Source organism: Pygocentrus nattereri, chromosome 12, assembly GCF_015220715.1.
Source record: "Pygocentrus nattereri isolate fPygNat1 chromosome 12, fPygNat1.pri, whole genome shotgun sequence".
NCBI lineage: Eukaryota > Metazoa > Chordata > Actinopteri > Characiformes > Serrasalmidae > Pygocentrus > Pygocentrus nattereri.
In genome coordinates this window covers 37,211,771-37,234,730 of record NC_051222.1, presented here as the reverse complement: position 1 = coordinate 37,234,730, position 22,960 = coordinate 37,211,771, and the positions used below count along the sequence as shown (strand labels likewise).

Below are 22,960 nucleotides of genomic sequence, written 5' to 3'. Positions count from 1 at the left end.
GGTCGCACAGTTGGCTTTTCTTTTGCATGAAAAAAAAAAAAATATTCAGCTTTTATAATTCATGTTTAAAAACAGACTTGATCTCCCAAAAGCTGTTCTCTTTCTCTTTGGCAGCCAGGTTTAAATTGTTTAAATGCCAGCTAGAGGTCTTAAACCCAGTCTTCTGCATGGAGCACAGTGATGTTCCCTACACTCTTCTTAATTGCACCCATTCTATGTACTGTATATTTGATTTGAAATGTAAACAAGTGTTGGCTCACACAGCTTTTTTCAATAATGGCGAAACTTTGGCGAAGTTGTCAATTGAAAATGTATAATGATTTAAAAGATTTTATACAGTAAAATGATCCAAATGTAATGAATCTCACCAGTGACCTGTAGATGAATGTCATGGAAGTAGGAGTAATAATGCCCCGACTTCTTCCACACTCCACAGGAATAAACTCCTCCATCATCTTCTCTCACATCACTGATGGTCACACTAAAAACTTTAGATCTTCTGTTATCGAAGATGGAGAATCTGCCTTTCTGCTCTTTCCGAAACCCTTTTCTGGTGGAAGTGATATCTTTAACTGAGAGAACACCAAATTTGTCCATGTACTTGTAGTTTTTTGTAAACTTTTCTGGATAGTTGCATTTGAAGGTGGCCGTCTCTCCCAGGTAAGCTTTCATTCTTTTAATTCCCCCACAGCAAGAATCTGTCAATCATATAAACAAACATACACATGAAATCAAATCAAAAATCCAGTTCCATAGGAGTTGGGACAGTATGTGAAATGCTAATGAAAAACAGAAAGCAGTGATTTAGCACTTATGTTTTCCCTTATGAACCTATATATATATATATATATATATACAAACCGGATTCCAAAAAAGTTGGGATACTAAACAAATTGTGAATAAAAACTGAATGCAATGATGTGGAGATGGCAAATGTCAATATTTTATTCGTAATAGAACATAGATGAAAGATCAAAAGTTGAATCTGAGTAAATGTAACATTTTAAACGAAAAATATGTTGAATCAAAATTTTACAGTGTCAACAAATCCCAAAAAAGTTGGGACAAGTAGCAATAAGGGGCTGGAAAAAGGAAATTGAGCATATAACGAACAGCTGGAAGACCAATTAACACTAATTAGCTCAATTGACAAAATGATTGGGTATAAAAAGAGCTTCTCAGAGTGTCGGTGTCTCTCAGAGGCCAAGATGGTAAGAGGATCACCAATTCGACCATTGTTGTGCAGAAAGATAGTGCAGCAATACCAGAATGGTCTTACCCAGCGTAAAATAGCAAAGACTTTTAAGTTATCATCATCAACCGTGCATAACATCATCACAAGATTCAGAGAATCTGGAACAATCGCTGTGCGTAAGGGTCAAGGCCGTAAAACTCTACTTGATGCTCGTGATCTCCGGGCCCTTAAACGTCACTGCACCTCAAGCAGGAATGCCACTGTCAAGGAAATAACAGAATGGGCTCAGGAATACTTCCAGAAAGCATTGTCAGTGAACACAATCCACCGTGCCATCCGCCACTGCCAGCTGAAACTCTACAGTGCAAAGAGGAAGCCATTTCTAAGCTCCACAAGCTCAGACGTTTGCACTGGGCCAGGGGTCAAGGATAACCTGAGTTGTTGTCAACGCTCCGTTCAGAATCCTGCATCACTGATGGTTTGGGGCTGCATGAGTGCTTGTGGCATGGGCAGCTTGCATGTCTGGAAATGCACCATTAATGCAGAGAACTCTGTTCAGGTTCTAGAACAACATATGCTCCCATCTAGACGTCGTCTCTTTCAGGGAAGACCCTGCATTTTTCAACAAGATAATGCCAGACCACATTCTGCAGCAATCACAACGTCATGGCTACGTAGGAGAAGGATCCGGGTACTGAAATGGCCAGCCTGCAGTCCAGATCTTTCACCTACAGAGAACATTTGGCGCATCATAAAGAGGAAGGTGCGACAAAGAAGGCCCAAGACGATTGAACAGTTAGAGGCCTGTATTAGACTTGAATGGGAGAGCATTCCTATTTCTAAACTTGAGAAACTGGTCTCCTCTGTCCCCAGACGTCTGTTGAGTGTTGTAAGAAGGGGGGATGCCACACAGTGGTGAAAATGGCCTTGTCCCAACTTTTTTGGGATTTGTTGACGCTATGAAATTTTGAAACAACATATTTTTCCCTTAAATTGATACATTCTCTCAGTTTAAACTTTTGATCTGTGATTTGTGTTTTATTCTGAATAAAATATTGACATTTGCCATCTCCACATCATTGCATTCAGTTTTTATTCACAATTTGTTTAGTGTCCCAACTTTTTTGGAATCCGGTTTGTATATATATATATATATATATATATATATATATATATATATATATATATATATTCTTATTCAAAAATGACAGGACAGGAGCATGGATACCAGTGTTTTAGCACTTTTTCTTTTTTTTAACCAGCATTTAATAAATATTTCCAGATTGATGATTGTGTTTTCCAGAAAGAACTTCAAATTTTGATTTATCTGACCTCAGAACAGTTTTCCATTTTGTCTCAGTCCATTTTAAATGAGCTCTGGCTGAAAGAAGACGATGGCGTTTCTGAATCGTTTTGACATACAGCCTTAACTTGCATTTGTGGGTTGCACAGTGAACCGTGTTCACAGACACAGATCTCTGGAAGTGTTTCTGAGCCCATGCAGTGATTTCCAGTACAGAATCAAGCCTGTTTTCAGTGCAGTGCTGCCTGAAGGCCCAAAGATCACAAGCATCCAATACTGACTGTCCGTCTTGTCCCTTGTGTACAGTGATTTCTCCAGAGTCTCTGAATCTGTTTATAGTATGTACTGGAGATGGTGGGATATCCAAGGTTTTCACAATTTTATGATGAGGAACATTTTTCTGAAATTGCTCCACGATTTTTAGACACAGGGTTTTACAGTTTGGTGAACCTCTGCCCATTTTTCCTTCGGAGAGACTCTCTAAAATGCTATTTTTATACCCAGTCATGTGAGTTAGTTGCAAAGTGCTCCTTCAGTCATTACCACTACTTACCGTTCCAGAATGAGTTCAGAACTTGATGGCAGAAACATCTCAGAAAAGTGGAGACATTGGCTACAAAATTCTGGAACGGTAAGTAATATTTTTCATGAAATGGTAAAATGTCACATTTTCATCTTCTGATGTGTGTTCTGTGTTCTAATGTGAATAAAATATGGCTCTATGAGGTTTGCAAATCAATGTATTCTGATCATTCTTATTTATTTAAAAAGGTACCTTTACGGGAAGAACAAAAAAAAGTCTCTGTGTGTCACACACACACACACACACACACACACACACACACACACACATATATATATATATATATATATATATATATATATATATATATATATATATATGGAGCTGAACATTACACCAGGCTGAGAATCAAACCCAGGCCCTTCTTTGTCACCCACTGCGCCATCCTTACATTTGATTTTTCACTATATTTATTGTGAATTAAGTAGTTTTATACATTTACTGCTTTCAGTGTTTAAGTTCATTTCACATTTCAATACTTGTTTAACACTTCAAACAGCTTAAACTCACCATTCTGAACGGTCAGCTCAACGTCCTTATGCTTTTCATTCCCATCTCCAAATCTGTACACGGCAGAATCCTGTGGGTTCAGCTCCCTGATCAACACTGTAAAGTTGCCTGCTGCATTTGAATAGATCTTGAACCTCCCGCTGTTGACAAATTTCCTTTTTGTCTGATCCTTGATGATATTTACGCAGCCGCTTTGTTCCATCTTGCACATATACCGTGTATTGTTTACATCCCACTGCAGATCAGGGAATAAAAGGACGCTTCCTCCCGAATAGCCGAACACATCAGAGCAGCACACTGGGCCTGTCGATCAGAAAAGAACCTCTCACACATGCGAGAACCTCACAGAACCTTCGGTACTCTTCACTCTTTCAGTACAAACTGCAGAACTGCTAGTTTTCACTGGAGGAACAAAAGATAATGAATAACTGCGCTTGCTGTATAAGTGGGGCTTTAAAGTTGAATATCTGACCTGAGATCAGGTAGAGGATGGAGAGGAAGATCTTCATCTTGAAGTTCACAGAAATTCTGATTCTCTGTATGTGTTTCTGTCTGGTCTTGCTCTGCTGGGTCTGTTTCCGTCGTGTCTGGTTTTCTCACTGCTGTTTTTTTTTTTTCCTCTCTCTTTTCCTCTAGTGACCTTTTCTCATTTGTCTCCAGCTGTTTTATGTCTTTTATTGGCTTTATTTCATTTGTTCTGTGTACTTGAGATTTGTGTTTAACCTGTGCTTAATGTTAACTAGGGTATTTTATTAATGTTATCATATTTGTATTTGGACTTTACCTCTCAGGCCTGGCTCCTCCCACCAGCAGTACTGACCAAATACCACAATAAGCAATGAGAGAAGAAGGGCTTGACATGTTTCTGCACCACAATAATGCTGTGGTTCAATAAAAACGAGTGATTTAAGTGAACATGTACGCATAGTAATATTTGTCTTATCAGTGAGATGAAAGCTACAACAACACTTGACTTTGAGCTGTTTTATGTATGATCAGTGTATGCTCTGCTCCATCAGGTTGTTGGTCACACTCTATAAGCACTATGACTTCCTTTCTCTGACTCTCATCGTAAAGGTGTGAAGTGAGTCAAATGTCGACTACAAACCAACCTTTCTTTAACTCTTATAACCCAAAAGTGCTTAGCAAAAACCATTTGGTCAATTACATTTGCAAAGTATTTACAGTACTTATGAGAGTTTTGATTCCAAGATCTGATTTGTTAGACCAACTAACCCAAATGTAATGAAGTTAATTAAAATCTTAAAATCCATGTTTTAATGCTATTCTAAACAAAATGCTGTTAATTTGAGTGTGTTTAGCTACATTGTCTTTAACTCCCCTGAAGGCCATAGAAGATCATAGTGGAAAGTTTACAAATTTATGCAGCATGGAATATTAAAGTATCTGAGCTGAAAATGTACATCAGCTACTAATTCTTGGTTTAAAATCATGCCTGTTGCAGCGGAGCACATGCATCATAAAATTGATAGTGAATAGAGTTGTTGTTTAAAACATAAGTCAGAAAAGGATAAGTTGTAACACAGCGGTCATTGGGCGGAAGGCAGGATACACCCTGGACAGGTCGCCAGCCCATCGCAATTAGAGAATTACGTACATAAAAAAATAAAATGATAAAAAAATAAAATATGCGGAGAGAATGGAATTAGCTGGCCTTTTAAGCAGCTGGGCTCCTAAGCTGTTTCGGTGGAATAGCCATCTGGCACCCTTGAGGAAAGACATGACTTCCTGTGATCCCAAGGTGCCTCTGTCCTCTTGAATTTGATGTGCAGATGTCACTGCCACATGTGCTTAAATCCTAGACAACTCCACCAGCTCATGTTGAGGGTACAAGCACTTTTTCAATGATAATCCAAACAGTCGGAGGTTATGATTCCACAAAGGACAGCAGCTTATGCTGCTTCTGTCTCCTGAATGCTGAATTCTAAACTAGCCCACACTTTGTGTGCCATGGACGTGCCATGGGGGTTATGGACCATATGCCTTCTGTGTGGAGCCCTGTGTGGATTGTGCCTCTGGATGAAGCACTACATCAGGATGTCTGCTGCCCCAATTTGGAGTGCAGGAGAACTGAGGAATGTTTGGTTAGGACTTGCACTGCTGCTGCCCATCTAGGATGTGTAGGGAACTCCCTGTCTCACTTGCCAGTAGCACTGAATACTCAAATGCTCTCTTCTAATGTCAACCTGTTAGCTTCTGAACTACTGGAGGCTTCACTGCAAGTAGTGGGCCTCATGGCCCCTGATTGTAGCAGGGTTCTTAGACCTTTAGCTCCAAGTCAAAGACAGGTGTGGCTCGCTCAGTCTCCATTTTCGAACCCATGTTATGCTAATTTGAGGTTGACTCTACTACCTGGCCAGCTTTCGGCAGCGAAAGAGGCCTTGGAGAAATGGGCACAGGTATCGGAAACATGCCACCAACAGATGGGATAGCGCCCAACAGGCATCAGCAACCCCTCAGAGTTACCTCCCCAAGGTTCTCTTCTGTGGGTCTTTTCACCATGGTCCAGTCGTTCGGTCGCAAAATATGCATTCCAGGCAGCATCCTAGAAAACATCTGGTTAACATCAATGCAGTGGTTCACCAAGCAGAGGAGGCTGTGGCCATGCACCTGCTGCGTATGCCATGCGTTCATTTAAGTGGAGATTATTTTTACGGTGGTGTTCTTATCCCAGTTAAATGCTTGTAAACCACAGTCCTGGATTACATACTGAAGTTAAGGTAAGCTAGTGCAGCCTCCAGATTACACTGAACTGTGTTTGCTGTGGTTTCAGTTCTATATACAGCAAAAGATAGCTTTATATTTGGCTGGTATGGGAGACAAAATTTGGATCTAGAAGCCATTTCTGTTAGAATATCTCTTACTAAATTAGACTCTTCATAGATCATATTAGTTGGTGCATGGTCTGAAATCAAATTACTGTCACAATTATACAGCTTGACCTTATGCATGGCTTGTGAGTTTAATGGTGCTGAAAAAACTTTCCCTGGGCAACTTATTCTAGTATTGCTTAGTGTTAGAACATAAATCCTTTCTATAAGACAACCATAGTATTCCCTTTTCTAAAGTGGGATTCTTCTGGAAACTCACAGTGGCGTAAGTGAGGTCAAGGTCTTTGGGTGGTTGTTCGGTGGAGTGAATATCTACAGAGTATCAGAGGTATTAGTGAGTGGTGAAGCATTGTTGCTGTTTTTAGTCTCTTCATAGTTAGACCACAGCAGGGAACCTGAGAGTGGTCAAGAAACATTGTTTTCAGGCCTTGGGGCTGTAATATTGATTTGGCCCATATATTGGTGTTTTGTCTTCTTAAGAACTGTTTTCAACATGTTTACTTACTGTTTGCTTAATATTTTCGAACATTTAAACACACAACACAAATTCTCACCTGTTTATGGTCTTTAATCTCTGTCTTGGATGAAGAAGTGAAACCTGTAATGATCCAGAATAAATGCAAAGAATATGTTGGTAAATGAAATCATCTGAAATCTAACCAAACTGTTTAATTTGAACGTTTCCCATGTTGAGATTTTTGTAAGAGACTGAATTTGCTGCACTATATGATATAGTGGAAGTATCTTATTCTATTGGCAGATCATTCTGATTGGTTTGAGCGTTACTTTAGAAATTTCTTGAAATAAATATTTTCCAATAAGACAGCTTGACTACATAAAATTTATTTTTTAAAATCCAGAAAAAAGTTAAATCAGTCTTAAAATATTCTTACAACAATTTCATCATGAAAATGATTATGTATTTGAACTAGATCATTTCACTTGCCAGTGCAGTGCCATTCCCAAAAAAACTTCACAGCAACAAGAGCAGGTGTGTCTGAGTGTGTAAGTGGTATCTTCTTGCGTTTCACATAGATGATCACTGCTGATCCTCCAATCAGCTGGGGAACAACACTGATGATGATGAGGATGACGGAGGAACCTGGAGCTGAGAAACAGCCGTCCTATTCGCAGACAGGTCTCTGGTCAGTCTCTGCTCTGTTTGAAGGCCTCTGTGCAGGTGTAGAGATGCATAGTTAGCGTATTAGTTACTACAGCATCCTGGTAACCTGGAATCAAACCAGGACTCATTTGCTCCAGTTCCTGGTGTGGAACCTAAACCACTGAAGTCCTGTCTGAATGGATTTAACATGAATACAGAATGAAAGAGGGAGTTAGAAATTCTTACTGAGATGACAACATTGTTGTTGATGTGCCCCTGAAGGGTCCTTTAAAACAGTAATGCACACCAGATTGTTCATCTGTTATTGTGGTCCTGAAGGCTCCTTTATCTAGATAATATCGAGAGTCAGGAATAAGTGTGACTTATAATAAGTACTAGGAAGTTGAGCCACAGTAATTCATACAGAATTCACTCACTAGCTCTCTTCACGCAAGCTGATTGATTGACAAGTGTTCTAACCGTGTTCTTATTTCACCAAAACATCACAGGTTTTTCACAAACACACTCACTCGGCTGAGACGCTGTTCCTGACCAATGACTTTCACAGCTGTAGGAGATGCTCAGGCCGTTTGACCGTTTTTACTTCTTCTTTCTTTGCCACAAACAGAAAACACACTGTTAAGCTCAGATTTGAGCGAAAGGCGATTTGGTAGGACTCTGAAGACGAGACCACTAAATTCCCAACCCGTCAGTCGGTCTGTGTGGAGCTGGAGAACGAACTGCCGGCTGTGCAGCGAGTGGGCGGAGCTCGTTACTCTGACGTAGCAACAAGCTGCTCGTTAAGGAGCTATAATTAGGAGGAAGGAGCTGAACATTAAAACATATTAAACAGTTTATTCATTTCTTACTGTATTTATTTAACGGCTGTATTAAAGCAGTAGAGACACTCGAGGAGTGTGGTAATGCGAATGTGATGATCTACGGCGACCAAATCACAGCCGTGATGTTATTTCGCGATAGCACAACCTCGAGTGATCTACTGCTTAAATAACTAATATATTTAATGTATATTCTCTCTCTGTTTCATCTCATGTCTACAGACTGTGCTGAAACAGTTGGTCAAAACCAGAAAGCCCAGCAGAGCTTTAGCTCAAACTCTGTAGCTTCCTCTGTGGTCACACAGCGCTGTGTAAGAACTGAACTGAGAAATGTGCTTTAGTTCACTTTGCACACACTTGTGAAAACACCTGGCAGCTGGTCTGGGTCATGGTTCCACAGTAATTTGTGATCTTTAACACTTTTCAAAACTCCACATAGCAGAATGGAACGATGGGGAAATTGAGCACCTTACCAGTAACCCACAGCTCTTTCAAGTAGGAGTAATAACGCACCGACTTCTCTTTCCTCCACTCCCACACCTCTGCACATAGATAAGCTCCTCCATCATCTTCTCTCACAGCACTGATGTTCACACTGAAGACTTTAGAGCTTCTGGCATCAAAGATGGAGAATCTGCCTTTCTGCTCTTAGACACTTTTTCAGTGTAAATCCTGTGGGTTCAGCTCTCTGATAAACACTGTAAGCTCTTTGAATACATTTGAACACATCTTGAATCGCCCACCATTAACAACATTGCTCTTAGTCTGATCCTTCATCATACAGGCTTCCAGTATCCGTAGTTTCAGGTGCTGCACATCTCATATCTTCACAGCATAGACAATTGCCTTCAGATGACCCCAAAGATAAAAGTCTAAGTGTGTTAGATCGGGAGACCTTGGGGGCCATTCAAGGAGTTTGGTCCAACATCAGTGTCTGACCTCACAAATGGGCTTCTGGAAGAACAAATATTCCCATAAACACACTCCCTAAACCTTGTCAAAAGCCTTTGCAGAAGTGTTGAAGCTGTTATAGCTGCAAAGGGTGGGCCGACATCATATTAAACTTTGGATTAAGAATGGGATGTCACTCAAGTTCATTTGCGTGTGAAGGCAGACGACTGAACATTTTTGGAAATACAGTGTATGTTCAAATAAAACTTTGACTAAACTCTACTGCTATTTTGTATTAAACTGATGTGAGTCCTGTCCTCAGCAGTGATGAGCTATCACAAGAACCCTTCTCAAACCATAGTTTTAGTTTTGGATAAAAAGCAAATGAATACATATAGTATGTTTAGCAGAGGGAAAAGCTGATAAGGTCATACTTTTTTGGCCATGGAAAATATTTGGGAAATATTGCGACATGGAAAATGCTTGTTCTGGCTGATTCTTACGCATTGTGCTCAGGTCCACAGCTACATTTTCTTGTTTAGACCTGTATCGCACATTTAAACTTGCTCACATCCTTTAAGCAGCACCTCAGTGGGTTATTTATAGCAAGAGGGTCATCACCACTCAGTCAGTAACTTCGTACATTCTGAATATTTAACGCCACCCAGTGTGCAAACTGAGCATTACACACATAGATACATGCCTACATATCATGATGGAGACATTATTTGGCTGAACAATGCAGCACTCAATCTCTCCACTCAGGTGCACCGATAGAAAGGATACAATCCAGAGAAAGGACTTCAGGTGTGTGTAGGCAAGGAACACGTAACCCGCAGCTTTGTGTTGACCAGAACTATGGACGTGGATGCATATGCACAATGTTTCTCTCTGGTTCTTCTTTGCCTAGACCAGGCATGTCAAACTAGGGACCTTTTGGGCCACAGTGGTGCAGATATTAGTGTTTGTCCTCACCTAACACCCTGAATTCAGTTCATGAAGGCCTTGCTAATTACCTGATGAGTTGAATACCTGATTAATGTATATGAAGTCTGCAGTGTTGCGCATGGAACCTGGAGCTTGACACATGTGGCCTAGATGCTGCAACAAGAGCAATAATAATAATAATTGCATTATCCCCTAACTATGTAGCAACCTGGTACTTCACTTACAGGTGGATTCAAATCTGGGAACCGTAGTATACAATACTAGTGTAAACTGAGTGAGGTACCAAGTGAGAATATGGGAAAGGGACTCAAGATGCCAAGAAACAGTCCTGAGAAACCCTGAAAGGAATACATGCGGGGTTAGTTGGCGTTGTGTTGGAGAAACCTCTGTTAAGACTGTGTTGTCACTGTTCAAGTGGAAGAACTTCACCTGACATCAGACATGTTGGAGGTGATTTGGGTTGCAGTGATCTCTGGATCTGCACTCTTATCTCCTCTTCGTCTTTTGGGCTGAGGGTCGGGCAGTGGTAATAAGTCCTCACTGTTGAACTGCTGCTAGTGGTGTCACTGCTGGATGTACCGGAGGACTCCTCATCCTTCTCATTGTTCTCAGAGGTTTCATTTTCTGCGTAGTTGTTTTTCATGCTCTCCTGAGCTGCTTATTGATTCTGTACTGACCTAGATCAGCTTGGGCCCTGTTTGGGCTCTACGTTGCTGTGTACCATGATGCCTTGCACCACATGCTTTGGGAGTTTTAACAGCATTTGTGGACACTGTTTTTCAGAAGTGTTTCTGATCCCATGTGGTGATTTCCACTACAGAATCATGTCTGATTTTAATGCAGTGCTGCCTGAGGGCCCAAAGATCACGGCCAGCAAATACTGGTTTTTGGCCTCGTCCCTTACATAGAGATTTCTCCAGATTCTCTGAATCCTCAGTGCTACTATGTACCGTAGACGATGAAAAGCAAAGGTTTTTCACTATTTCATGTTGAGAAATGTTATTCTTGAAAAACACTATTTGCCCATGCAGTCTTTCACAGAGTGCTGAACCTCTCATCTTTACTTCTGAAAGACTCCGCCTCTGTGAGATGCTCATTTTATACCCAATCATGTTACCGACCTGTTGTCAATCAACCACCAGGTGTTATTTATTTATTTATTTATTTGCATTGCACAACTTTACAAGCCTTTTGTTGCTCCCATTCCAGCTGTTTTGGAACATGTTGCTGGCATCAAATTCAAAATGGGTATATATTTTTTTCATCAAACAGTAAAATTTCTGCTTCAAAATTTCATATGTTGTCTTTGAAGCCTTTTCAACGTAGTTTTATGTACATTTTTCAAAGCACCCAACTTTTCTGGAAATGGGGTTGTATTAATATTAACACAACTTAACAAAATATAAGAGTTGATATAAGTTCTAACCCAAGTTTAATCATTAGTTAAAGTCTGCAGTCAATGAACTATGTTGCTTGGCTCAAGAATTGCTTGTTGTGATTAATATTCGTAATAAATAGTTACTGTATTGTTGTATTTTATCATATTATGTGGTGGTTGTTCTATAAAGGTAGTGACACACGCAGGCCTGCATTTTTCCACAGTTAGAAACAGATCCTGGCCCAGAAAATGCATGGCCTATCATGACTTGTTGCATTAAGCAATGCAAACATTTTTACAATAATCAGCAACAGTGCCAATTTTACACAGGCCTAATGGAAATGACCAATTCTGTATCTCACTTTTTCATCCCATACTCTTGTGAAAGTCTGTCCACACCACTGGGCCTGTATGTTGTTTCATTTCCATTATATACAGTCTGTGAGTAGTTCTGTTTCTCTTACTGCGCTTAAAAAGACAGTCAGTCATTTGAAAGACATGACCGTGTTTGTCAAAGGTTCATACGTTGAACACTGTTCGTTTAAGTTTGTTTAGCTGTATTGCCTTTAATGAAATTAAACCTTGACTAAAGCCAATAGATCATAGTGGTAGTGGCCTGTAGTTTTACAGAGCACAGAATACTAAAGTATCCGAGCTGAAAATGTGCATCAGTTACAATATTAATAATTTGAAATAATGTTTGAATCAGTTCTTAAGCAAATGGAACACATTTATTATAAAATTGGTAGTCTGAATAGAGTTGTGTAGTCCAGACCAGGTGATGTAGCTGGACGCCCACAAACACAAATATAGATCATGCCAATAATAAAAAATGTAAAGTCTTGGTTATCTTTACTAGGTTTATCACTGTTTTCAGCTTGCAGTGGTACAAAGTTTCAGCTCAGACTTTAAATGAAAATCTGAAAATGGCACATCACCACCTAGTGGCCAGAAAACAAGGTGTATGAAAAGTGTGCAGTAAAAAGAAGCCAGAGTAATGGATATTTATTTTGGAAAATTAGCCTAAAATAACAGAAAATGTAGACAGCTACAAAAAAAATAACATAAAATATAGAAATTATGGAGATATACATGGTTTTAATAGTAAGAGAAATGTGCAGCTGAATGAAGTTGATATTCAGGTTGATTCAAGACGATGATAATTTACAGTGCAGCATAGATTACAGGGCGCACATCCTGCTTTTTGATTGTATTTAATTTTTATGCCCAGACATTGTCATAACGTTCATGTGACTTTGTACCAAAATCAGTATGATTGATTTTTTTCTACCTTTATCCGTTAGAATTAAACAAGCTTTTTTACTGTTCCTTTAAGTAATAGGTAAGTTTGTTTTAAATGTAAATGAGCTCTGTTGTGATTGGCTGCATTGTATCATGCCTTTTTCAAAAAGCAGTCTAGTCTGAAACAATATAACTTCATTATAAATGGGCAGGTATTTGCGCCAGTGCTGTAGTGGTATCGTGCAAGGTTCCCATGTTTGTGCCCTGGGCTTGGTGCGTGCACCCTCTGTTTGGGGGCAGTCATGGGCTGGAGGTTAGGGAACCAGTCTTGTGACCAGAAGGTCGCCAGTTCGATCCCTAGACATGACCGAGCACATGACTGAAGTGTCTTTGAGCAAGACCCCAACTGCTCCCCAGGCACTGCTGATTGGGCTGCCCACCACTCCGGGCAAGTGTGCTCACTGCCCCCTAGTGTGTGTGTATTCACTAGTGTGTATGTGGTGTTTCACTTCATGGATGGGTTAAATGTGGTGAAATTTCCCCATTGTGGGACTAATAAGGGTCTCTTAAACTGTTATAGGCTGAATAAACAGATATGTAAATATATTCTTTTTTGTAACCTTGGTTTCTTCTTGGTTTCCATATACGGATTGGCAATTGTGCATTACATTTCAGAACTTTAACAATGTTTACATACTATATCAAACTCTTACAACAAAAAAATTGTCCTGATGCGGTCCCTTAGAAGCTACTCCAGTCCGGTGCTGTATTTCACAGTGCTGTACAAGGTATCAGATTCCTCCTTACTGAAGGTGGCTGTTGCGTCAGTGGATAAAGCCGGATTCTTCTGGAAGCTCACAGTGGCGTAAGTGAGGCCGTGGTCTTCGGTGGAGTGAATATCTGTGTGAGAGGTGTTAGTGGGTGGTGAAGCAGGTCTGGTGTGTTTAATCTCCTCATAGGTACAGACCACAAGGGGAACCTGAGGATGGACAAGAAACATACATTTTTACATTAGATTGAGCAAATGTTTAGGCCTCGGGGCTGTTCAAGTTTATCTTTTCAATGATTTACAGCACTATTTTCAACATTTGGTGTTTACTTACTGTCATACTACTGTATCAGAAGCTGTAAACACGCAACAACAAAATAATTACTCGCCTGTTTGTCGTCTTTAGGCTTCGTCTTGGATGAAGAAGTAGAACCTGTAATGAATCAGAATAAATGCAGTGCAAAAATATCTTGGCAGGTAAAATCTCAAATCTAACCTAGCCAGCTCATTTTAATATTCACTTTGTTAAAGATTGTTTTTTAATATGGTATAACAAGTAGCATTCGGGTTGATTTAAGCATGAGTTCTTAAAATAAACACAAACGGTCAAAAAATATTTGCAGTGACTCTGTGTCTCTTCATAAACAGGCCACAGCAACAAGCTGTCTGTGAGTGTAGATGGTACCTTGTCTCTTCTTGCGTTTCACGTAATAGATAATCAGTGCTGATCCTCCAATCAGCAGCAGAGCAACACAGGCACACACAGTGGTGATGATGATGATGGAACCTGGATCTGAGAGACAGAAACAAGAACAGAGATTAGTAAACACAACGTTTTCAAATATTTCACAGTAGGGTCTCTGGTCAGTCTCTGCGTGGTTTGAAGGCCTCTGTGCAGCTGTAGAGATGACCTGCAGCATCCTGGGAACCTGGAATCAAACTGGGAACCATCTGGCTCCACATTTGCTCCAGTTCTTGGTGTGAAGCCCTAAACCACTGAGCTCCTGACCAATCACATTTACCATGAATCCAGAATGAAAGAGGGAGTTATGAATAATGACTGAGGGCTTACTGAGATGTTCTTCATCAGATGTTTCAGCTGCTGATGTGGTCCAGGAGGTTGTGGTCACAGTTGATTTTTCTGTTGTGTGTTAAAAAGTAAATATGATACATTTCACTTTTATAATTCATAATTTATAACTTTTATAATAAAGTCTAAAAAAGACATGTTCTACATCAGATGTAATTGATGTGGTCCTGATGAATCCTTTAAAATATAGAGTCAGGAATAAATGTAAAGTACTAGAAAGTATGGATGAAAAGTGGTTTAGAAAACCAATGTGATCATAACATCACCATAAATATACAGAAATGTTTGTCTGTTAATGTGGTCCTGTAAGATGTTGGTTTGAGCTTGCAGGTGAATTTTATATTGCATGTTGGGCACATTGAACGGTACATTGTACTTTTGTGGTCCACCTGGTCAGAATTAGACCTTATGTACTAGAAGCTGCTACAAAAATGTTGTCTGGACCACTGACCATGTACACTTGCTCACTAGCTCTCTCTAGCACAACTAATATGCTTAAGCTCCTTCATCTCATGTCTACGGACTGTGATGAAACAGTTGGCCAAAACCAGAAAGCCCAGCTGAGCTTCGACTCAGACTCCGTAGCTTGCGCTGTTCTCTGTGGTCACACAGTGCTGTGCAAGAACTGAGAAATATGCTAATGAGAACTGTCTTCAGGTATTCTTGTTCCTATTTAGTTCAGTGTCCAACAAACAGCAATGCATCTGTTCTGGGTCGGTCATGGTTCCACAGTAACTTGCCTTTTTTATATACTTTTCAAAACTCCATAAAAAATTAAGCAATGGAAAAGTTAATGTATCTCACCAGTAACCTGTAGCTGAATCTCTCTGAAGTAGGAGTGATAACCCACTGACTTCTTTTTCCTCCACACTCCACACAGATAAAGTCCTCCATCATCTTCTGTCACATCACTGATGTTCACACTGAAGACGTTAGAGCTTCTGTCATCAAAGATGGAGAATCTGCCTTTCTGCTCTTTCTGAGCCCTTTTTCCAGTGTAAATGATCGGGCTAACATTGTTCCGGTTATCGAGGTTGATTAACCGCTTGTTGTTTGTCTTAAACTCATCTGGATAGGTACATTTGAAGGTGGCCGTCTCTCCCAGATAAGCTTTCATTCTTTTAATTCCCCCACAACAAGAATCTGTCAGTCATACAAACAAACATACAGTTAATCAACTGATTAAACCTGAGTGTCATATTAATATAAATATTTTAGAAACTAGCAGCTTAAACAGGTTAAAATGTTTCACCACTCTGAACGGTCAGCTCAATGTCCTTATACTTCTCATTCCCAACTCCAAATCTGTACACGGCAGAATCCTGAGGCTTCAGCTCTCTGATCAACACTGTAAAGTTGTCTGCTGTATTTGAATAGATCTTGAATCTCCCGCTAGTAACAGACTTGCTTTTTGTCTGATCCTTTATTATATTGACGCAGCCACTTTGTTCCATCTTGCAAATATATCGTGCATGGTTTACATCCCACTGTAGATTAGAGAATAAAATGATGCTTCCTCCTGAGTAGACAAGCACGTCAGAGCAGCACACTGGGCCTGTCATCCAAAAACGAAACATCTCACACATGCGAGAACCTCATAGAACCTCCGGTACTCTTCATTCTTGGAGTATGAACATAAGCTCACAGAACTACTATAATTTCCAATGGAGGACCAAACAATAATAAATAACTGCACTTGCTCTATAAGTGGTGAGTAAAGTTGAATATCTGACCTGAGATCAGGTAGAGGGTGGAGATGAAGATCTTCATCCTGAACTGAAAGATCTTCATCCTGAAGTTCACAGAAATTCAATTCCACTTCTCCGTCTTTTTTTTGTTGTACTTTATCCTCTCCTGTATTTAGTTGGAAGTTCTATCTTCTTTTTCTAGAGTATATTCTTTAATCCCAGAGGGACAGAGAGCAGGGCTGCATATACTCACGACACACTTCATTGGAGAGATCAACCAACATGGATTACAGTGACGGCCGTTTAGTCTGCTGACAGTAGTACAACACATTGAGATTTGAGCTGAAGCAGGCAGTAAGAATAAGGACTTTTCTTTTTCTTAGTAGCCTGTCTTATGTACAAAAAAATACTTCCACTTCCTTTCTCTCGCTCTTTCTTGTCATGAGGTGTGAAACTGTGTGTCAGCTATGCTGTAGTATGTCGTCCATGCCCACTGCTTGCAGGTCGAAGTGCTTTATGCGTTGGCATAAAAAAAATGACACAGGAAGCCCTAGCACTTCAAACGACGGCTTATGCAGTCATATCTACTGCATGTGCAACACGTCTGTGCATGTACACATCTCACCAACAGTAACATATTTGCATGTTTTAGGTCCCTCTCACTGTGAATCTGATGCTGTGAAGTCACTGGTACGGCTGACCCTTGAAGCTCTCAGGTGGCGCCGTGCTCCCAGTGAAGGCATTTGGTCTACTGTTGTGGACATTGAGTACAGCATTGTTGCTTGTGCTGTTCTGTGCTCAGCTGCGGTTTAGTTACTGCCACTGTTGTTGCCTAGCGTAAAGAGAGTGTGTATGGCTAGAAGAAAGCTCTAGGCAGCAGTTCTTTCTTGCTATATGTTAAAAAAAAGAGCATAGAGGACATGTAAATGTAAACTGAGTAAGCTACCAACTCAGAATATTAGAAAAGGACTCGAGTGGCGTGGTGGGTAGCGCTGTCGCCTCACAGCGAGGAGGGCCTGGGTTCGATTCCCCGGCCGGGTGACTGGTGTCCTCTGTGTGTGGAATTTGCATGTTCTCCCCGTGTCTGCGTGGGTTTCCTCCGGGTTCTCCAGTTTCCTCCTACAGTCCAAAGACATGCAGTCAGGCCAATTGGACATGCTACATTGACCCTGCGTGTGAGTGTGCATTTGACTGTGTATGTCTCTCTGTCTGCGATGGACTGGCGACCTGTCCAGGGTGTATCCTGCCTTCCGCCCGATGACTGCTGAGATAGGCTCCAGCACCCCCCTGCAACCCTGAGGGAGAAGCGGCTTAGAGGATGGATGGACTCGAGTTTTATCAAAACATAGATAAAAAGCAAACAGAGTTCTGTGCTGGCGAGGGCCAAAGGAGAGTAGGACAGATGGGGGAAAATGTGTTTGGTATAGTGTAGTGGGCTTCAGTTTAATCCCTCACTTGGGCACGCACCATTCACTAAATCTATAAGAGTCCTTGGGCAAGACTCCTAACACTCCGTCCGCCCACCTGTGTAAACTGATTAAATTGTTGCTCTGGATGCGAGCGTCTGCCAAATGCAGTAAATAAAACAAAGTTCAGGGGACTGAGGCAATCCTGAAGCAGGATAAGAGATGCTGACCTCTGGAATGGAAGGCTGGTGTGAGGGGTCTAATTGTCTTGAGATCAAAGAGCAAATTAAATGACTTTTGATCAGTTATGCTCCAACTTCAGAAGGGTTAAGGGCCTCACAACTGCCAGTTAAGGTCAGCCTGACCCAATGCCTTCCTGCCCCTTGAGCTCATGTGTGGCTTCTTTACAAAAAAGAAAAAAATACATAAGATTTGAAACCTTAATATCAATTAAGAAAAAGAAGGAGCACAAATGCACTCAGATTTTTAGGGCTGCAAAGCACTAAGCACAAAGTAGATTGCACAGTTTCAAGCTGGTCAACACTGAGTTTATCAAAAAAAATCTGGAAATTCTGCATCATCTTTCATGCATAAACCACCCTCGAAACCACTTCTGTACATTCTGCAGGACTGCTTTCACTTTTTTGATTCAACCTCTTTCTTTTTGTTTTTCAGTTCTGCTTTACAACTTCTGTTTCTTGCCTTCAAATTAGGCAATGGAAACTAAACCCAGTGTTGGCATATTAGCACATGCTGCAGGTCTTGTAAAGCTCTTGGACTAATCTCAGTGCATGTTCTCTGCTGCTTAGAACTGTCTTCAATCTATTTTGTTCTTATGCTCAGTGGGTGCATCTTAACTTGTCAGCAACTGACTGCACAAATATATTTACTGAGTGCAGTGATTTCACAGATGGAGCTTTTTTGTTGTAGTGCTAGGATATTGCTAGATGGTTTTAATGATGTTCCAGGTGGTTGCCAGGGGACTGCAGTTTTAGGTTGAAAGTGTGTTGCTAAGGGGTTGCTAAATGACTCACATATAGGAAAATAAGAACAAGAGGGAATCATCGCACATGCTGGAAAATGCAGCAAGGGATACTAGCAGCAACTACCCCACAGCCCGGCACACCACAGCACAAGTAGCATGTTTAAATGAAAAAAAGTCAACCAGCAGCAATGTGAACATTTCAATGTCTCTCCTTACCAGGAGCTTGGTGCCTCCTGAGAGCCTCTTTGGATGACCGTGCCTTACGCCAGTTGCTGAGCACCAGAATATATTATTCTAGGTGGTTGCTACAGTGTTGGTATGTAGGTGCTGTAGTATTGGAGGTGCTTTCTAGGTTCTCTGGTGGTCGCACGTGGTTTTCTAGTGAGTTTCTAGTGGTTGCTTGGATTTGCTTGGTGGTTTCTATGGTATCCAAGGTGATTGGTAAGGTGTTGCAGGTTGACATGTATCATGGCGATATAAGAGTGGTGTACAAACTTTTGGCCTTATACTGTATAATGTCTGTAGCAGAATACGAAGTTTACATAGGTAGAATGATTTCAGGTTCACCATCATTCATTCCTATTGGGGAAAATAGTCAGAACAAAAACAGTGGAAATTGTACATCGAATCACAATACATAAACACACTTTTCCCAACCAGACTAAACATTCTTGACTTGATTTGGTGTCAGTATCTTGAAACCTGTGGGACAATTAGGAGATAAAATTAAGAAATGAAGAAGGAGAAATTTTTCAATACTCTCAGACCCTTTCAGTCAAAAAAAAAATACCAGAAATTGTTTTTATTAAATCTATATTTAATTAAATCCAACTTGATTCATGATTTGCATCAAGCAGAAATAAGACAGTATTGCGTTCATCCATAATGAACTATTAGAAGTATGCTTCTCAGACCCACAGTCTGTACTGCAGTAGACCCTCAGAGTTTAGCTAAACTATCTAAAAGTGTGTTTTGGTCCTGGTTCCTGAGGAATCAATGAAGCACACCCCACCCACAGATTGGTAGGGTGAATAAAGCAGTGTTTTCCAGGAAATATAGACATTAAAATGAAGATCTGGGAAAAGTGTGGTGTAAGCCCAGCTCCCACAGTTGTTCAGCATTGTTTCATCTCAGATAATCTGTGAGCTTTCAACTTGCTTATGGCTTAAATTTGTTTTTCAGTGAACTAAATTAATTACCGAATTAATTACAGGATAATATATACCAACACAGAACACACTCTAAATGTGCTGTGCATTACCACAATATGTGCTATATTGAGCTAGATCACATTATTGGCTAATGATGAGGAGCATCTTCATTCTAAACAGTCCTTCACGGAGATGATCTAGTTTATCTAAAGTTCTTAATACTTCTTTGAATCAAGTGATGTTGCTTTGCATAAATTGTAACTCTGTGTGTCTTCATGGCTCATTTTCTTCAGTTTAGTTGGTTCCTTTTTCTTTGTTGTCATAGTTTCTCAACCTCAGTGCTCCACCCACCAGCACCACTGACCATGAAACGAAGTAAAAAGAGAGAGTGCCATCTGCTGGTGGTGAGTCTGCTTTGGCATTAGGGCAGCCCTGAATGATCAAATGACCATAATTTTTTAAATTACTAATAGCTTTTTAAAACAGTGTAAACATCTTGGTTGGTCCAGTTTCCAGTTTCAGACTACTTTGTCCATAACCCGTAATTACGTCAGTGAGTTCTCCATTTTTGAGAGGTTGTACTGTGGTGTTTAATCCTTCACGACTGTTTGTTAATAATCAGGATTGATTTAGATTTTCCAGTATTAATAGCGTGACTGGAACTTCTCACAGTGGCATACCATGGCCAGTACTAAATCAGATTGCAGTGACCTGTTGTGTGTCCTAACATTTGTAAAATCTTTCGAAATGGCGTCTTGAAAGGGATGTGATGCCCAGGAACTGGCAGAGGTGCATGCATGGAAGGTACAACATTTTTTAAAAGTTATTTTTAGGAAGAAATTGATGCATTAAGGGCTTTCAAAGTGATATGTTTATTGTATATGAAATGCACAAAAGTTATGATGAAAGAACTGGAGATTATACTGACAGAGCAAAGTTTGAGATCAGAATTTTGCTAGGTTATCGATAACTGCTGGATGCCACATAAAAAGTTACAAACATGGTTTAAGAAATGAAAAATCTTCACAAGCAAGTGAAGTTACATTTTTGCAGTTATATGGATATGATTATATCTCTTCTGTTAAAATCTGCACAATAGTTCTAAGAGTTTTGCAGTATTAGACCACAGTCAATCAGAGGATAATATAAAATAAGTAGATTATTTTGTACTGAAAAAGCAATCAAACAAACAAAAACATTGGGCCTCATTCTCCAATATCTTCCTAAGTTTTTCTTTTTCCAATTTATTCTTGAGAAAGGTCCTAAGAAAAAGATTGTCAGATTTGTTTTTAAAATTTGTTTACACCTTTGCTCTTGACTGTGTGTAGATTCTGCTCTTATCTAAGAACAAATCCCAAACGTTGGTGTCAAAGTCAGAATCTTTGTGAAAACTGTTTAACAGGGTTTAAAGAAGGTCTTTATTCTTAAGACGGGTTGGTAAACAAGGCCCAGTGTTCTGTGATTATTCTGGAAACTGATTATTGAGAGATAGACTAAGATTAAGTTTACTTAAGTTTACAAAGTGTACTGAATTTGGGAGTACTTGGTAAATTTCTCTGCCAAAAGTCAAACGTTGACCAATTAGAGAAGAAGAAATGGACAGTTTTCTCCACTGGTTCTCATTATTTTGCTAACTGAACAGAGAAACTCTGCCTTATGAAGCACCCTCTTGTTCACTGTTGTTGACATTCAACTTCTAGCAAATCAGATCTGAGGGTTTGGGCATTGTTTACCATGTTCTCCTTGACAGAATCTTATTAATTGGTGTTGGAGTCGAGGCTCCGGTAGACTGGACCCATGCTGATGTATTGATTTCCACGTGGATCACCATCACCCTGAAATCAGAGGAGACGACATCACACACCTGAGCAAATCATAGAGAAACATTTTGCAGTGGTATGTGGGAAAGACACTATGACGGTGTTTTAATCAACAGAGGTTATTTTCACTCACTTTGTAGTTTTTTTCAGCTTTCTGGCCAATCGAGGCCAAGTCTGTGGAAAAGGATAATGTCAGAAATATCAGTCATATAAATATGTGTGTGTGTTCTCCATCACTGTCCTCTAGAGGGAGCCTGTAGCGTTACTTTCAAATGGGGGATTAAAGGCCTATGTAAAGTAGTAATGGGCATACCCAGCATCATGTGGTATCTCAGTTTGTAGATCACTGCCAATCCTCCAATCAGCAACAGTCCAATCAGAGTCCCACAGATACATACAGTGATGATGACAGAGGAACCTGAAGATAAGACACAGAGTGAAGATGTAATAATGTAATAATAACTATCTGGAGCACTAACAGACTCTTTATTCATGGTAGCCTCACTATACAGTAGTACCACCAGTCAGATTTTGCTTGGGTGGAAGGCATCATGAGGCCATGCTGGAAAGTAAGACCATTAGAATCTGGAGCAACCTGACGCCCACTAAACCAAGAACCTCCAGCTCCACATCTCTTCTAGTTCCTGATTTGGAGCCCTCAAACGCTGAACTCCTGCCTGAACACAGTTGACATGTATATAGAATAAATGAAGAAGGTATGAATCATGACCGAGTTCTTACTGAGATGACCATCAGATGTTTCTGCTGCTGGTGCTGTTGATGCGGTCCAGGAAGCTGTTGCTGTCGTCATAGTTGTGCTTGGACTTTCTGGCAGTGCACTTGATTTTTCTGTTGCACATTAAAAAGATACAATATAGTCAACTTCTACAATATGCAAGCTGATTTAAGAACAAACTTGATCTCCTGAAAGTGATGCTCTTCCTCAGGGGGACTGCTATGGTCTGTGTTTAGTTTCAGGGCTTGTTTTCTCATATCTTCTTTCATGGGACACAGTGACATCCCTCTCTCTTTTAGTGGGAAACAATGTGCTTATGCAGGCCAACTGGTAGTATAATCATATTACATTAGATTAATTAGACAGTGACCTTATTAGTCCCATAACAGGGAAATTTCACCTCTGCAGTTAACTCATCTGTGCAGTGAAGCACCACATACACACTAGTGAGCACACACACTAGGGGGCAGTG

The 22,960-nt window shown here is 40.2% G+C and overlaps 2 protein-coding genes across 2 annotated transcripts in view; both read right to left on the bottom strand.

Annotated features, from left to right (window-relative positions):
- LOC108417413 overlaps positions 1-22,960 on the bottom strand; it is a 51,369-nt gene that overhangs the window by 1,835 nt on the left and 26,574 nt on the right. The window contains exon 19 of the mRNA XM_037543339.1: positions 22,494-22,601. Coding sequence (XP_037399236.1) covers positions 22,494-22,601 — 108 coding nt within the window. The remainder of the gene's footprint in view (positions 1-22,493; positions 22,602-22,960) is intronic.
- On the bottom strand, positions 13,414-16,654 carry LOC108412168 (CMRF35-like molecule 8). The gene is made up of 7 exons (XM_017684093.2): positions 16,436-16,654; positions 15,955-16,189; positions 15,507-15,845; positions 14,685-14,753; positions 14,298-14,405; positions 14,002-14,045; positions 13,414-13,822 (listed from the first exon to the last, which is right to left on the bottom strand). Exons 2-7 carry the CDS (start codon positions 16,154-16,156, stop codon positions 13,592-13,594), a joined length of 993 nt encoding a protein of 330 aa, XP_017539582.2. The 5' UTR covers positions 16,157-16,189; positions 16,436-16,654; the 3' UTR covers positions 13,414-13,591.

Coding starts and splice junctions, on each gene's coding strand:
- LOC108412168 (XM_017684093.2), bottom strand. CDS start 16,156: ATGGAACAAAGTGGCTGCGTCAATATAATAAAGGATCAGACAAAAAGC. Junction 14,406..14,684: donor ATCTGATGAAGAACATCTCA/GTAAGCCCTCAG, acceptor TCTGTCTCTCAG/ATCCAGGTTCCATCATCATC. Junction 13,823..14,001: donor AGCCTAAAGACGACAAACAG/GCGAGTAATTAT, acceptor GTCCATCCTCAG/GTTCCCCTTGTGGTCTGTAC.